Source organism: Marmota flaviventris, chromosome 10 (assembly GCF_047511675.1).
Source record: "Marmota flaviventris isolate mMarFla1 chromosome 10, mMarFla1.hap1, whole genome shotgun sequence".
Taxonomy (NCBI): Eukaryota; Metazoa; Chordata; class Mammalia; order Rodentia; family Sciuridae; genus Marmota; species Marmota flaviventris.
This window is the reverse complement of record NC_092507.1, coordinates 15,278,921-15,296,981: the sequence shown is the minus strand read 5'-3', so window position 1 is coordinate 15,296,981 and position 18,061 is coordinate 15,278,921. Positions and strand designations below refer to the sequence as shown.

The window sequence follows — 18,061 nt, the reverse complement described above, 5'->3', positions numbered from 1 at the left end:
TGTGAAGAGACTGAAGGTGCCTGGAAGCATGTGAGTAACAGCATAGTCAAAGAGTTGGTCTAGACTTCAGTATAGTGTGATTGTTTCTCTGATAACATTTATGTGTCCGATATTTGTTACTAATAAGAATGAATTAACATATATGTGTGCATTTATATACATATGCATAATTGTAAAGAAAATTAAAAAAAATTTTAGTTGTAGATGGACACAATATCTTTATTTATTTTTATGTGGTATTGAGGATCGAACCATAGGCAAGTGCTCTACCATTGAGCTATATATAGTCCTAGCCGTATAAAGAATTTTTAAGCAAGTTAAGGATTTTTAATTTAATTTATTTTTGTCGTAACTCTTTACTCTTTTTAATTTAAAAATTATTCCAGGCTCTAGGGTGATAGAAACAGATTTAAATGTAGCACCCTGTGCATTTTCAAATTTTACATTCCAACTTTCTAATCAATCTGGATTTTTAAAAATAATGAGTCATGTTTCCCTAAATGGCTATCTAGTTTTCCCGACATATTTTATTAATTTTCCTATGTTCTGCTGATTGATTTGAGATGCCTATTATATATTCTCTGTAATATGTGGGTTTATTTAAACATTTTGTCTCAGATTCATTCCATACCATTAAATTATTATTATTTTAATATTTTTTTGTAGTTGTAGATGGACACAATGCCTTTATTTTATTTGTTTTATGTGGTGCTGATGAGGATTGAACCCAGTGCCTCACATGTGCTGGGAAAGCGCTCTGCTACAGAGCCACAACCCCAGTCCCAAATTATTATTATTATTATTATCATTTTTATTTATGTATTTATCTCTCTTTTTTAGTTGTAGGCAAACACAATATCTTTACTTCATTTTTATGAGGTGCTGAGGATTGAACCCAGTGTACTAGGCAAGCACTCTACCACTGAGCCACAACCCCAGCCCCAAATTATTATTTTTTAAAATACTGTTATTTGTAGGTGAATACAATACCTTTATTTTATTTATTTGTATGTGGTGCTGAGGATTGAACCTAGTGCCTCACGTATGCTAGGAAAGAACCCTACCTGGGCTGAGCTATAACTGTACCCAGCCCACCATTAAATTATTTTTATTTCTTTTTCAGTGACTGCAAGGACTACCTTCTCTTGCTGGATAAATGCTTCTTATACCTATATTCATCTCTTTATTGATAATTAAAATTCTCAGAAAATAAAACATTCGTACCTCAGACCTCACTTATGCTCAAAACCCACAGTATGGTGTTTTCTTTGTGTTAGATTTCAGTAAATATTATTGATATTTCATTATGATTTAGGAGTTGACTTTCTTAATGTACCTATTTTCTTTAAAAGAAAACAAGGGTTCTTTTGAACATAAGGATTATAGATTATACAATTTTCTCTTGTCACTTAATGTAATAATGTAATATACATCTTCTCATGCTAGTATATGTACATTTACCTCATTCTTTTAAGATTATGCTGTATTCTCTCATTAGTTAGGCATAACCTAATTTCACCTGTCCTATATATGGCAATTAGAATGTTTCTAAATTTTTTAGAGCGCACATTATGAAGTTTCCATAGAGTAAGTTCCTAGAAAACGAATTATAGAATCGAAAATTGAGTAACTGTTACCTAATGGTTCTTTGAAAACCTGGCAGCCCATCTGGGCATATTCAGACATATGCCCACTATGGCAGTGTTTACTTAAAGAATTTACTCTTTATGGCAGTGTTTATTTAAAGAAAGAACCTTAAGGGCGGGGAATGTGGCTCAGTGGTAGAGTGTTTGCATAGCACATGTGAGGCCCTGGGTTCAATCCTCAGCACCACATAAAAATAAATAAATAAATGCATAGTGTCCATCTACAACTAAAAAATATTTTTTAAAAAAATTGTCTTAAAGCAGGCTGGGTACAGTGGTACACACCCGTAATTCCAATAGCTTTTAAAGTCAGGCAGGAAGAACACAAGTTCAAGGCCAGCCTTGGCAATTGAGTGAGACCCTCAGTGAGAATCTGTCTTAAAATAAAAAAAGGGGCTGGGGGTGTATCTCAGGGGTGAGTGCCTTTCTAGTATGTGTGAGGCCCTGGGTTCCACCCCCAGACTATAAAACAAACAAACAAAAGATCCTTAATATTAAGGGAAATGATGTTTCACCTTTGAATTACATGGAGAATTTTGAAAAGTTCCTGAGTCATAGTAAGCTATGTTTTCTGTTCGAATGGTTTTTGTACGGTTTAGCCCATTGTCAAATGTTTATTTTTTTATAATTTAATATTTTGAACTAATTAATATGTGGAATTGTTAGCTTATTTTGTCTTGCAATGGAATTCACCCTCAAATTTCTGTTTTTGGTTAACTTACCCAAAGGAATTTTTTTTTTTTTTTTTTAAAGAGAGAGAGAGAGCGAGAGAGAATTTTCAATATTTATTTTTTAGTTCTCGGCGGACACAACATCTTTGTATGTGGTGCTGAGGATTGAACCCGGGCCGCACGCATGCGAGGCGAGCGCGCTACCGCTTGAGCCACATCCCCAGCCCAAAGGAATGTTTTTAAAAATAGTTGTTATGAATTTAAAGGTCATTAAGTTCTTACCTTACAAAAAGAGTGTTTCATAAGGACTGTTGTGATTTGCTTGTCTTCACTGGTATTTTGTTGACAATTTGTTAGTTTATACACCTGCTAGTTCTGTTTTTACTGTTGTATCTCCTCCCCGTACTAGTGCTTACCACTGAGCTGCATCCCAGCCCTTTCTGTTTTTGTTTTTTTTTTTAAGTAGTAGAGGGACACTACTACTTATTTATTTATGTGATGCTGAAGATTGAACCCATTCCCTCTACCACTGAGCCCTAACCCCAGGCCCTTTCTATTTTTTATTTTTGATATAGGGTCTTACTAAGTTGCCCAGGCTGTCCTCAAACTTGCAGTCCTCCTCCTTCCCTCAGCCACCTGCTTTGCTGGGATTATAGGCACACATCACTGTGCTCAGCTTTTGCATTATTTTTCAACAAGGCATACTAATAAATTAAGGAAAGTATTATAGAATAAGTTTACCAGTGAACTTGATTAATCATGCCATTAAATACAAAGGATAAATTAAAGATAACAGAGGCATCTTTTACCAAGTGCACTGCTTGCAGCAACAATAGATACAAATCATACACGTTCCTAAGAAATTTCTAAAGGCAGCCATAAAGAATGGACAAGTGGTCAGAGAGAGAACTGAGTAAGCTGTAGGTAAAATTTGTTTATTAAATGCTAGTGTTAAATACCCCATATTGTCAATGTTGCTTGTATGTATGGCTCCATTAGACATGATTCTTTGCATTTAGATACAATTGTATGCAGTGTCTAAGCTAGTTCTTGGCATATATGCAGTGTAAATATAAGATAAAATGTATTTGGGGTTTTAGGATTTTTTTTTTTTTTTTTACATTTTTTTAGAATAGAATGCCCAAGCTACAGTAAAATGCAATTCTTTGCTTTATTAGTAATCATTTGGGAGCAGTGATATAGTCTATAGAAGGCGCATTGGGAGCAATCTTGATAGGACGCCACTCTATGGTTAGGGGTGAGTGTTATTACAGAAAAAAAGAAGTTTGTATCTGAATGCTAATCCATGTACTTCTTTTTCCTTTGATTATCTGTTGCAGTTTTTGTTTCCAGTGTTGATAATATTACTGAAATTTTAATGAGGTTAAATATCATTATGCATGCTTTTAGCATGTTCTATGAAAAACAGCGGGTTACTTTTCTTTGGTCTCTGTAAGAGCTCACTTCACTTTGAAGTATAGAAAGAAATAATATTTTTACTGTTTTCACAAGTTGTATATTTTAGTGTTATAATATTTTGACAACTAAAAGCTTATACTTCACATAGCAGTTGAATCTTAAGAAGGTATCTAGATATCCTAAAATCAAGGAGATTCATCACAAAGAAATTAGTTTCCGGATATTTGATTTTCTTCAATTTAATGAAGAATAAAATTAACATTTTAAAGTTATATCCAAATGCTTTTGTAGAATTTGAAGAAGTACTGTTCTGATCTAAATCTGGCCAGAATTGATTTTAAAAAATCTTTCATATACCACATTTTCTCCTAAGGTGAATAGTCAAGATTTTCAGCATTTGACCATGATATGTAGTAAAAGCAATCTTGGTGAAAAACAAACCTGAATAATTTTTTTTGGTTTATGTTTGATCCAGTTATCAAGTATTTAATAGAAATGAGATACTTACTGCCATGTTTTCCAGTTTGTGAACAGTTGTAATAGAACTTTGTTAAGAAATTAAATCAGCCTCATGTTGAATCTTAGTGTTATCTTTAGAGTGAACTATAATAATAGATATCCTATTATAGGTTGCCAGATATCCTCTGTGTCTGTTTTGAAACTTTTAGTTTTGTTTTCATTATTTGAAAGCCATGATGAATCTTTTTAAACATTTACTTTAAAATTGGTGAGCCTAGTTGAACTTCTGTTAAATGGTAAACGGGGGCCAGAACTTATAGATAATTCATTTATTCATTGAAGCAATGTTGCTACTTTCCAGATGTGTCCTTTATTTAGTTATATAGTGTAAGACACTTAAATTTTCTAGTCTTTGATTTCCTCATTTATAGAACTGGTAATTGTGGCAAGTAAATATAACTGCATAATGATTTATCTCATTAATCTCATTTAATCTTAGCAACTGCTTTGTGAGGTTAGGTGGTGTTCCGTTTTACATTCATAGGGAAAAAACAATTCATGCCCAAACCAATCACAGCATTAAGTAGCTGTAATTACAGTCTGAATTGAATTGGTTCTATGTTTCCTGAGCTTCTTCGCATTTCACTTTAAACATGTTGTAAATCTTTTCTTTTTTTCTTTTCTAAATTCATTCTCACAGTTTTTAGCCTTTATGTCTTATTTTTAAAAAAAACCTATGGAAGTTAATATGGGTATGATCACTTAATTTAGTTATAAAGTTCTTAACCTTTGATTTTTATGGGATCATGTAGAAGGATTAAGGTGTAAGCTTTGGCAAGAGACCAGTTAACTGTGTGCGCTACTGGTTGTGGTTATGAGACGTCTTCCATAAGGGCTGCCTTTGGGTAATTTGGAAAGCACATCACAATGGTAATGAGTTAACCCCAGTTGAGTTGGGTTCTGTTTGTGACTTGGACTTTCCATTTCAGAAATTGATGAATTACAGTGGGTTTTCTTTCCACTCAGAGTTTCAAATAATTGTGCCTCATCTTTGGGTTGCTGTTGAATCCTTATTATGGAGATTTACAGTAATTTGTAAAAAAAAAAATGTTGTGCTGATCCTTAGTTGCTGCATATTGTAATAAGTTAAAATTTAAAAAAATAGAATTGTAAACCACATTAATAACCATTTTCATTAACTTTTTTTACAATCTTGAATTTGAGATGCCATGCCATATTTTTTCAAAATATGATATTGTTCTTGCCATTCTTTGACAGACCCCTTATCCCTCTGGACAGAATGCAGGTCCAACCACGTTGGTATACCCTCAAGCCCCTCAGACAATGAATTCACAACCTCAAACCCGTTCTCCGGTAAGTAAACAAAAGCTTGTTCCAAATAATATTTTCCACCTTAGTTTTTGTGTATAGTAGCCTGGGTTCATTTGGCAAGTATTTTTACTGGATTTTGGACATTTGTTTCATAGTTGATTTTTTTATTATTATTATTAGTGTTATTGGTTAGCATTGCATTTTCAGACCTTATCGTAGGAATAATTTGAATTTATTATGAATAAAAGAGGTGGAGCTTTTAGATCATTTTTGCTTGTCTGTGATGATTCTTTAAAGTCTGGTTGCATTCAGGTGTACTTCATTTCAGCTGTTAATGTGAGTGTTGTACTGTTCAAAATCCAGAAGAGTAAAACATAATGATTTTTTTAAAGTAAACTGAATTTTGCTAAGTAGTCTTAAATTCTGGTGGTTCGGGAAATAAGACTTCTGACTCATTGTCACTGGATCAGTTCTAATCATTTTACAGTGTGGACATGTGCATGACATACACCAGGGGTGTATTCATTTCTTCAAATGGTAAATAAATTGTCATACAATGCAAATGCTATCATCCTCTTTGTTTATCCTTCACCTGGATTGCAACAAGTACTGCAAAGATTGAGAATTTACTCAAGGTTCATCCTTCTGTCTCACGAAAGTATACAGTGGCTTCAGCTGTCCTTCCCTTAGAATATCGTTTCCTGCCCTGCATGATGAGCTTTGGCTAGAAGGTGTTTCTGTAACAGCTTTCATTGTATCTCACATCCCTCTCTTTACCTCAGCTCTGTGTATTCTTCTGAACACAGAAAATCTTCTTTTTGTTCCCCACCACTGCTTTTTTGCCTGGAATACAGGAATACTTCATTGCATTAGCTCCTATTCATTTGGTTTTATGCATGAATCCAAATTGTTGAAATGTACCAAAGACTTAGTCAAAGAATTAGGACAGCATAGACTGCACCAAAATGTAATCTCTTTCTTACCCTCTTCCTGTCTTTTCCCTGTGGCCCTCTTTTCCAATACCTGGTCTTAGATCCTGGTTCTCCCCACTGGGTGGAAGAACCATTCCAAGGAGGAGGGACTTTTGTCCTAGTTGCCTGTTTGCTTGTGTGTCTCTCTCTCTCTTTCTGTCTCTTTTTCTTTCTTTCTTCTTTTTTTTTTTTTTTCTGAAATGGTGAACACAATGTCTGGTGCAAGTTTTGTTCTGAGAGTGGTTTGGGGATGTGGACACTTGACTACTTGGAGCGGGCCTGAGGTCTCATCAAATCAATTTAGATAGGCCCTGGTTTTAATCATTAAGCATGGAACATTATGGTAAGCTCTGATTGCAAAGAGTTCTATGGACCTCTTACCCTTCCCCCTTTTTCTAATTATTGGAAAATAAAAGAATTAAATTTACATGGTTAGAATTGGCGCAAAACCTGACTGAAGAGCTGCATCTCTAAACCAGTTTTTTTGACAGCCCAGCAGAACAGTGCCAATACATTGCACAGACAACTGGAAGAGGAGGAAGGTTTTGGAACAGACTCCCGTTTACAGGTCCTTGGCTGGAAGAGGCTGGATAAAATACTGCATTGTAAGCAATATAACAAACTGTACTTCTTGCAGGCAGTGGTGCCTCTGGCACTCATAATTTTTGACCACATCCACTTATTGGCTGATGAACGCAAATGCATTGATTGCTTCCTCTCTGAAAGTCTAACCTAGCGTGGCAGTTTTTGCCAGGCATAGTGGGGAAAAGAATAACAAATTGGGTGGGTCTTCTCTATTGGGAATTAGTTAGGAATAATTTGGGGTTTAGGTTTTTCTTTATTTTGAACTTGAAGTGGGATATTCTTTTCAGATAAATTTGAATTTAAAAGATAAATTTCAAGGCTTCTTTAACCCCCCCCTTTCCATTTGATAATTGAATATCAAGGGGGAAATTACCTATAGTTGTCAGCCATTTTTCTGTGGTCATAAACTCTTCAGAGACTATCCTTTATGCAGTTTTTTGCCATCTGCTCTGCTAGTGACCATTACCACCCCCATTACTAAAAACCACACATATAACATTCCATTACATGCCCCAAAACAAGTGCAAGATTAGCAAAACCTGAACTATTCTTGCTTATTGTTTTGGGTTTGATATTCTTTATTTTGTTTATGTTGGTGCTGGGAGGGTGAAGTTGGGGTATGAAATTTGGCAGTACTGCATTTTCTGTTTACATCCCAAGTTGCCATAGTCTAGTCTCATTCATCCCACAGCTGTCTTAACTGGGAAGGAGAGGAGAGGTAAGGTGTTGCACTAAGGAAGGGCACTTCCCATGGCTTTGTAGAGCAGCTGAGGCTTACTCCATTCTATTTCTGCATTAATAGGCCATTGGCAATTACACAGTTTAGGCTTTTCTGTTCTTCATTGGGTAGCTGACTTTGCAATCAGGTGGCTTCAAATGCCCTCACTTTTCTGTCAGATTATCTTTGTGCCTTTATTTCTATTTGAAACTTAGTATCTTAGTTAAGTTCATAATGTGGGACGTCTTATTAAAAAAATACTAATAAGCTACCTATCTATTTCATTTCCTTATTGTTTTAGAACTCTTAAAGCAGTTTTTTTTTTTTTAAATAGTCTTAAAAATAGTGAAGCTATTGATATCTTGAAATTGGGAAAGAGAGAACAGTTTGGCTATTGTAATAACCTGTAACCATTGGTTATTTTTATATTTTGTGGTGCCAAACACTAAAGTTACATCAATGTCACATTGGGTAAACCAAGTATGCATAGAAGGGTGAGTGTGTGAGTGGATGGGTGGGTGGCATTAACATCGATTCCAAGTTCACATAAGGCTACTTTCCTTTATATCTACAATCCTCACCATCTTAAAGACCCCTCTTAAAAAAAGAAAAAAGAAAAAAAGGGATTTTCTCTTTTTAATTAGAGCCAGCAGCGACTACAGTTTGTTCTGTTGCTTACAGTTACCCTCAGCATTAAGACTATTGTCATTCCAAATGAAAAATTCAATAGCCAATGGTGACTAGTGCAAAATAGACTAGGGTACTATCCAAGGTTACTTTCTCCCACTACCTTAAGTTGTGGTTTTCTTTTCTTTCTTTCTTAATATATGTATAATTTTATAAGGTAGTCCTCTTTGTTCATGGAAAGTTCTCTACTGAATGGAGCATTCCAAATATGTAAAGTTTCAACTATTATATTAGAGCTTTGGAAACGGGGCCTTTCTGTGGAACAGTGATAAGACAGGTACTGCTGTACTCAGGTTACTCTTTTACATGGCCCTTCTCTCCCATTTTCTTGAAAATTCTCCTGTGAAGAAACATCTTACTTCCACCCCCTACTTTCATATCACATGGGTGGTATTGCTTATTCTTGAAATTTAATGTCCATAACAGAGATATGATCTATTTTGTTCTCGTAATTGGAAAATTAAAAGACATCAATTTCTTTGAAGATAATATTTTCCCCAATAACCATAACTGCTGCTGTGACTACTATTCTGAAAAACTGATTATAGTGTTTAGCCAATTATTATGGCCCACCTAACACACCCCTACACTATAAATCATTAGGGAGTCTTTCATTACTTAAAACAATAGTTGATATTTTTGTTTTTAAGGTGAATTCTTGACAGAACTGTCTTCCAGGTTATCTGACATTTTGGCCATGTGGTCCAATGAAATTTGTTTACATTTTTTTGTGTGTGACAACAGTGTTAGTTGGGAAAACAATTCTGAAACTCTTGCAAGATTCTATTGCACATGATTTAAATTCTGAGCATGAAGGATTGTTTCTTAATCTTCAGTCTAATTCATCTGTGGTAATAAATTCATGGAATGTTCTTCATAGGAAGTATGAAGGTATTAATACTTTAAAGGTATTAAATAAAAACCCTGTGTGGTTTACACTCAAAACATTTACTTTCTAAATATTTTCATTATTAAAGAGGGTGATTAACATCATCCTACCTAATGTATTAGTACTATATAATATATGGCTGTACATGCCCCTGTATTTTTTTTGGTCCTTTTTAATTGAAACATAATGGAAGCCAAAGTTTGCTCTGTTGAATTGTTTGATTTTAGAGGTTTGGCAATAGAAATTTTCATGAATGAGGAGCTTTTCTTCCATTCTGAGTTGAAGGAAGCTTTGGAATATATATTATTGACTTTGAAGCACTGTATGATTTAGCTGAGGAATTAGGTTTCCTTTTCCTTTTATTCTCATAACAAATAGCAGTAGGTACATAAGAATAGTGTTTGCTGTTCTCAACAAATAAGAATGAGAGATTTGACTTTTTAAATTCTTTTTTTTCTTTTTTCCTTCTCAAGCCTATAAATAGTACCATTTTGATTAATCATGTAAGACACTGATGTTCTTTACCAGCTATTTGCTTTGACATGCCTGGTATTAAATTTAACAGTTAAGTACATTTAAAAAGTGTATTTTTCATAAACCTTTATGCTTTAACTTCAAGAAATAAGAGGAAAATACAGAAACTTCAAATTCATGTATAAGATCCCTCATTTACGTTAAGAAAATTTGCTATTAGTCCTGTTACATTTATTTCCTGCCAGACATTATAATGATCTCTTGACTATTTCTTGTAATGTAAACGCATTTCTCATGTCATCTGGCTGTATCAGTTACATATAGCATACTTGATTTTCATGTTTGTCTTAATATAATCACCCAGTGTCTAAAACTTTCATCTGCCTGATTTAGGCTTTATTTATTTATTTGTTTATTTGAAGTATTCCTATTAGAGAGCACTCTAGGTATCTAACAGCTTAGCTGTTTTTCTTCTAGCTGATAAATGACAAACTATCTTGGTAGTGTTGTTAACCTGTTGAATCGTAGTACCTGTCTGTCACTGTCCTGCAGCAAAGCTTTGACTGTTCTATGTTTTTTTTTTTTTCTTGTGGGTTTTTTCTTTTGGCATATTGTGTGACATTTTGGTTTTTGTTGTTGTGTTTCTGACTCTTTGTGCCTTTCCTTTTGTGTTTGTTTTCCCTCCTTTTCTCAGTTTGCAGCGGGGCCTCGACCTGCCCATCATCAGGTACTGTACCCTTGCCCCTTCACTATCACCCTTAACTAATAGGCGGGAGCTTCAGTAGCTGCTGACTCTTAGAATGCTGCCACCCACGGAATCACCCAAATTACTCTTTCCAGAGTAGTTTCTATCGGATGTAGTTCAGTTCTTATTGTCCTTTAATAATTCCTTTGCATTTTGTTATTAATGTACCCCTTTGCTTCTGTTCACAGCAAATTTTTTTAATACTCTGATCTTTTTTTCTTTCTAAAAAAGATTGATTTGAAATTAGACAACTTTGAAAAATTTAGATATATTAAGACTTCAGAAACTTTGTTGATCTCTATATTGTTGAAATTTAACTGAATGGAGCAGGCAACATTCTAAGGGTTTTCTGTTAACATTCTGATGTAATTTGTTTTGATGTGTATAAAATAGCTTTAGTATTTCTAAAACCACTATTAATATCAATTACTAACTTAGACCTAATGACATTAACAACAATATACATTGAATTGCTGTGTAAATTATCTTTATTCTTAGCATACATAGAAAATAGATGCCTTATTTATTTTTAATATTTTTTGCCTACTGGTTTATTAAAATGAATTTATTATAGGAATTAAAATTTTAAAAATGTGCATGCTAGTACTGTGTTATTTATCAAAACTTAGCATTTTGGGAGAACAAAGACTTTCATACACACCTTCCTCCTACTTTGGAGTGTTCTGAAACATCTTCTCCTGGTGTCCTGGGAGAAGTTTAGGTTAGACTCTGATAGATCAAGGTTTGTATTACCAGCTCTATTGTGTAACCAGTTGTTTTAAGCAAGTCTTTCTGAGCCTGTTTCCTCATATGTAAAATATGGATAAAACAGGGATAACACCTTCTTTTAGAGATTATATACACGTAAGGTATCGATACAAAGTAAGCAGTCAGTAAGTGATAGCTGGTTTAAGTAATTATTTTTATGCAACATAGTACTGTCAAAAAAATAAGGGAAATATTACCAGTATTTCCCAGTGGTGTCATATTTAGAGCTTTTATTACTGACTAAATGGATACTGTTTAATTGAAGGCCTTCAGTACAAGAATCAGTTTCTTAAAATGTCGTGCTTTCAATTTGGATAACATAATGACTTTCTACATCCTGAAGTGTTAAAAGTACTTTGTAGGAAAACTAATTTTAAATGAATCAGATGTCTGTTTAGATTTCATAAAGAAATAAATCTCAGGTAGTTTTTAGCCTTAAAAGATAGTATTGTAGGGGCTGGGATTGTGACTCAGTGGTAGAGCACTCGCCTAGCATGTGTGAGACACTGGATTCAGTCCTTAGTACCACGTAAAAATAAATAAAGTAAAGGTATTGTGTCCATTTATAACTTAAAAAAAATAGTATTATAAAGTGCTTTAAGAGTTTGGACTTTGACCCAGGAATGGCTCACTTGTAATCCCAGCAACTCAAGAAGCTGAGATTGGAGGGTCTTAAATTCAAAGCCAGCCTTCGCATCTAGTGATCCCCTAAGCTATATAGCAAGACCCTGTCTCAAAATTTAAAGAAAGTGTTGGGGATATGACTCAGTGGTCATGGGTCCCTGGGTTCAATTCCCAGTACCTGCACCTCTCTCCCACCCCCACCTGCCGCAAAATAAGGGGGTGCGGATCTGGACTTTGCTATCAGGTAGACAGACCTAGGTTTGACTGTTTTTAATCTTCTCAGCACTGGGAATTAATCTTAGAGGTACTTTACCACTGAACTACATCCCTAGCCTTTTTATTTTGAGAATAGGGTCTTGCCAGTTTCCTAAGGCTGACCTGAAGCTTGAGATTCTAATGCCTCAGCTTCCTAATGATTCCTTATTATTATCTGAGTGTTCCCACTTAGATAATACACAGCTTCAGTTTTGTTATCAGTAAAATGGAGATAGTAATACCATCTCAAGATTAATATAAAGAATCAGTGAAGGCTTGGGCTGTGACTCAGCAGTAGCACACTTTCCTGGCATATGTGAGGCACTGGGTTCGATTCTCAGCACCACATATAAATAAACAAAATAAAGGTCTGTCGGCAACTTAAAAAATAATAATAATAATAAAAAAGAATCAGCGACATAATGCAAGTAAAATGATTAGCAGAGTGAGAATCCAGGACATAAGGGTTACTACTAGTACTGAAAAAGATAGGCCCTTAGGTAAAAAGGTGATATTATAACTTTCATTTTTTAGTTGTGGTTGGACACAGTACCTTTATTTATTTTTATGTGGTGTTGAGGCTAAATCCCAGGGCCTCGCACTTGCTAGGTGAGCTCTCTGCCACTGAGCCACAACCCCCACCCAAGATATTATAATTTTGTTTATGAAATTTAGTCCAGGCTACATATGCAAGGTTGAAATTTCATTCCCTGTCAAGCCAGATTCTCCTAAAAGAGAAACCTGGGAAATCTGCATTCAAGAACCAGAGTCATAGAAACATTTAATTTGCGAATTAAGTGGTGAAAAGGAATTGGAAAAGTTTTCTGAGCTCCTTTTTTTTTTTTTAAGTTATTGATAGCTCTTTATTTTATCTATCTATCTATCTATCTATCTATCTATCTATCTATCTATCTATCTATCTATCTATCCGTGGTGCTGAGAATCAAACCCAATGCCTCACACATACCAGGCAAGTGCGCTACCATTGAGTCCCAGCCCCAGCCCCCTAAGCTCCTTGATATAAGGCACAGTTTAGTTTCTGTTTTTTTACATGTTCACTTTGTATACCTCTCTTTCTCTTAAGGCAGAGCATTAGTAAACGGAATTAACATTACCCTTGGCCTCATTTCTTTTTATAGATTGTCTTGCAATTGACTGATGGAATGCTGGGTAGATTTTGAAACTAGTACCATATTACAAAATAACCCGTGCCCACCTTCTTATAAGAGTAGCTAGGTTCTTATAGATTGTTTATTAGTTTTTAAGTTCTGTTTCTCTGCTTGTATTCCGTAGCAGTGGTCTTCAAATCAGGATGGTATAAGCATTTTATAAATAGTTGACTGAGAAATTCTGTTTTCTTAACTTTTTTCCTGAGTTATTAAAGGCATGTGATATCAGTTTATCCTTACTTCATTCCAACAATCCAGGAAAACTTTTAGAAATCTATGTGGAGCAAGATTTTTCATGAGTAATATGACTCAGGAAAGTGTTGGCAGGTTGATCTTTAGCTGTGCTCAACCACTGAGCCACATACCTAGCCCTTTTTTTTATTTTGAGACAGGGTCACACTGAGTTTCTTAGGTCCTTGCCAAGTTGCTGAGGCTAGCCTTGAATTTGTGATCCTCCTGCCTCAGCCTCCTGAGTTCCTGGGATTACAGGTGTGTACCACAATGCCTGCCCGGCCTGTAGTTCTGTTGACTTCCCTGCAAACCAGGAATACTATGCTGCATTTAGAATTATGAGGGTTACTTCTTCCTGGTATCATCAGTTTGTGGCTTTTGCAGGGATACTTTAAATTATCAAATATTTTCTTTCTTTTTTGTCTTGGTGTTTTCGTTTTTGGCTTTTTTGCATTTTATTACCTGAAGAGCTTTTGGAATTGTAGTTTTCTTCAAAGCTAAAATAAAAAGTGTTGAGTCATTTTATTTGTGAAACACTCTTAGCTTTTAAAAGTATGTTTCCTTTTTTTCTTACACTGAAAATCACAAGGTAATTAGAGACTGAAAGAACAGAAAATACATTCAGAATTAAAACAAGCCGTTGGGGCCTGGGGATATAGCTCAGTTGGTGAAGTGCTTGCCTTGCATTCACAAGGCCCTGGGTTCAATCCCCAGCACCATAAACAAAAACCCCAAAACAAGCCATTGATATGATTTTTTAGATTCTGACTTGTTTATTTCAAGTGTTTGGTCTTTGAAATCTGTGTAATTGTGGTTTAAAGTTATGTATGTACCTATCCTTATTTTACTTTCGGGTTTCACAGTAGAGATCAGGTGGTTGGTTGCATACCATGACTTAGTCTTCTTTTCATTATGAGAAAAACCAGGGAATTAGTATTTAGAAATATTCATGGAATCAAATAATTTTACACCTTGCAGTGTTTGTAAATGCTAAATACTATGCATAAACAAACAACAAACTTCAAAAACCTTGACTGTATGTGCCACCAAGTAATATAGTACCTGGTGACAAGCATTGAAACTGCATTTTCTTCCTATTGTAGTTTGTTTTGTTTTGGGGGGAAGAAACAAAACAGAAACAATTCCCACCTCCCAGAATAATTCACTTATTTTTTCAATATAATCCCTAAAGATTTCTCTACTGAAAATGGTGCTGTTGTATTTCTAGGTTGAGACATAGTTGTATTGCTTTAGGTACTCTCATTAAGTGAAATAAACCACAAGTGAAGGCTTGTGGTTTGACTCTAGGGTCAGACCTGGCATGTGAATGTGAATAGGATAACAGATCAAGCATCTAAACAATCTTGTGACCAGAACTCAGAACTTTATGAAGGATAGTGATAGGCATTTGGGTCTGGGGTCTTGTTCACATGGAATTATAGAGTGGGGAGCATGAAAAATGGAGAAAATGCCTATCAGGAGTTGAACCTCATGCTTCAGCTTTTGTAATTACAAAATGGGTACAATATGCTCATAAGTGATAGAAATGATGTAATATAACCCCTATTTTTTGTTGGTGTTTGGGAATTAAAGTGCCTGGCCTGCCATATAACAGAGCCAGTTCTGCTCCTTTAGCTGCCAGTTGGCTTGCCTTTTTCTTTTCCCAAACATATTTGATCTATGAATGAAGTCTTCCACAAGGATGCTCACTTCCCAAACTGTTTTCTTAGGGATCTGACTGAATACCCCTTGTTCTTGATAGAATTCTTAGTTTTTCCTTATCTGACCTAATATTCCAGGGCAGCATTGTATAGTACAGTTTTCTTTGATGATGGAAATGTTCTGAATCTGCACTGTTCATACTATAGCTATTGGCCACATGTGATTATTGAGCACTGGAAGTGTGGGTAATGCAGATAAAAACCTGAATTTTAAATTTTATTTCATGAAATATGGCTAGTGACTACCGTATTGGAGAGCTCCACTCTTGGCCTTTCATCTTCTGATTCTTGGTGAAACCTAAATTATATAATATTGACCACATGTTAGACAGGGAAATACAAAAAAAAATTTAGACTGAACTTTCTTAGTAGATTATGAATCAGGTTGATACCTGGGTGATATCCCACTATGTGGACTTTTTACTGCTTGTCCTTTTGTAACTTGTCAGAGAATCTTAGCCTGTCCTTCAACAGCATTTTAGACTTTGAAAATATATTCACCAAAAAAAAAAAAGTCTTAATTGAAGATCTTACTGCTTATCCTTCCAGTACCCTGACTTATATTACTGCATAAAGATAGGGATGTCAGGAAACATAGTTTTGGTATGTTTATTGCTTTCCAAAATAATAAGTACTCAGATTTCCCCTCCTCATGTGGGAAGAATTATTGTGATTGAATGGGATTTTTCTAGATGCTAAAAATGAGTAGAGATTTTCAAAGAATTTCTGATTATATAATTTGTTAGAGATGTGTTTGTTTTTGATGCTTTCAGTGAGCAATGTCATGCAAAATAATGCATCATAATTATTAGCAACTTCTAAAAACATTTATACTATTGTTATTGGCCAGGAAGCTTTGGCTACTGTGGTAAATTATTGCATCTCTAGAAGAATTGTACAAGAGGAAACATTATTTTCGCTGGCTTTTGGAATGTTTCTGGAAAAATAAACAAATCATGAATATTCCACTTTCAGCCTCTTTTTTAAGTGTATCCTAGCTCTTTGGATCTGCCCCCAATTATATGTCAAATGAGTATTGTTATTCTGCTCTGCCATTCTACTCTGGCAAAATGGTAAACCATTAAAAGACAAGGAACTTAAGTACTTGAACAGATGATTCTTTTCTTGTGCATGGTTCTCTCTTCTCTGTTCTAATGGTCATGTAGTTTGGTATTGCATGATCAAGTTGTTATCTAAAAAAATCTGTACAATCTGAACTGATTGGTTAAATTTGCCAGATAAATGCTTCAAAGGAACAAATAGCAAGAATCCCTATATGAGCTTCAAAACCAAACAAAGAGCACAGAAGTGAAGAGCATAGCTTATTGACAAATTATTTATAAAGAAGATTTAAGGGTTTTAAATTATTCTAATTCAGTACTAGTCAGTGGCAAAATGTAATTGACAAAAGAGTTTCTGTGATTCTTAGTTTCATTAATGAATCACATGTGGTAGTACTTTGAGAAAATGTTGCCCACTCAGCAACAAATAGTTTCTCTTCCCCCTCTTATCCCCCTTCCATCACCTCCTCTCCATTCCTCTTGTCTATTTTTGGTTTTAGGGACCGAATCAAAGGTCTCTTATGCTAGAAAAGTGCTCCTCAACTGAGCTTTGTCTCCAGTCTAGCAGATATATTTTGAGAGAGGCAGACCTCACCTGAATATTATGTTTGGTTGTCTATTTTGTGAGACTTTTGATTAATGGGACCAAATTAAGAGAACAGAGCAAGCTGACCAGGAAGTTCAGAGTCCATGTTGACAGGTGGTGAGAAGGAGGTGATTGGCTTGGGAAAAAAATAGTAGAGTGAATGTCTACAGTGGTGACAGTCTTGAGGTAATGTGGAGATGTGTCAATTATGGAGAAAGATCTGACTTCACTGTGGTTTTAGGGATACACATGGAGTGAGTGGGCAGATGATACAGACTGAAAAGTTTGGAGCCAGTAGAAAGAAAGCATTTCACTGTGAAATAGAGCTGTGACTTGGGTTGCCAATGGCATGTTGTGAAAAGACTTTGTAACTTTAGGTAGATGATAATACTAAATGTCATATGCTGTCCTTCCAACTAGGAGTGTTTGACTCTTAAAATGATTCTTCACTCCTCCAAGAAGAAAAGGAGTTCAGAAGGATTGTAAGCAGTTGGGGAAAATCCCTTCTAATATATATTCCTTTTAATAACCTGTGGTTTATTGACAATGCCCATCCATCTGAGAATCTGATTTTTTTTGTCCTACTACTAAGTCTAATTCTTCATTTGTCATTGGATAGTTAGAAAGAGGCACAGAAATAAGAATCCACTTTTTTTTTTTTTTTTAATTTCTTTGAATTTCTAGCTGGTACAGCTTTTCTAGACCTATACATATTAAAATCTCTGCTGATATGTATGTGTTTTCAGTTTCATTTTTAGGAGGAAAAATGAAGCTCCATGTTAACTTACTCTATTTTTTAAAATTTATATATGACAGCAGAATGCATTACAATTCTTATTACACATATAGAGCACAATTTTTCATCTCTCTGGTTGTATACAAAGTATATTCACACCAATTCGTGTCTTCATACATGTACTTCGGAATAATAATGACCATCACATTCCACCGTCATTTCTAACCCCACGCTCCCTCCCTTCCTCTCCAACCCCTCTGCCCTATCTAGAGTTTCTCTATTCCTCCCGTGCTCCCTCTCCCTATTCCACACTT

The 18,061-nt window shown here is 35.0% G+C and overlaps 1 protein-coding gene across 9 annotated transcripts in view; it reads left to right on the top strand.

The window, feature by feature from the left end:
- The window catches only part of Eif4g3 (eukaryotic translation initiation factor 4 gamma 3), a 304,684-nt gene that overhangs the window by 153,720 nt on the left and 132,903 nt on the right, over positions 1–18,061 (top strand). For 4 of the 9 annotated variants that reach the window (XM_071617438.1, XM_071617440.1, XM_071617442.1 and 1 more), the window contains exons 4-6: positions 5,474–5,569; positions 6,990–7,103; positions 10,546–10,578. In XM_071617438.1, coding sequence (XP_071473539.1) covers positions 5,474–5,569; positions 6,990–7,103; positions 10,546–10,578 — 243 coding nt within the window. The remainder of the gene's footprint in view (positions 1–5,473; positions 5,570–6,989; positions 7,104–10,545; positions 10,579–18,061) is intronic. The other 5 variants (XM_071617441.1, XM_027937618.2, XM_027937616.2 and 2 more) reach the window with 3 other exon arrangements.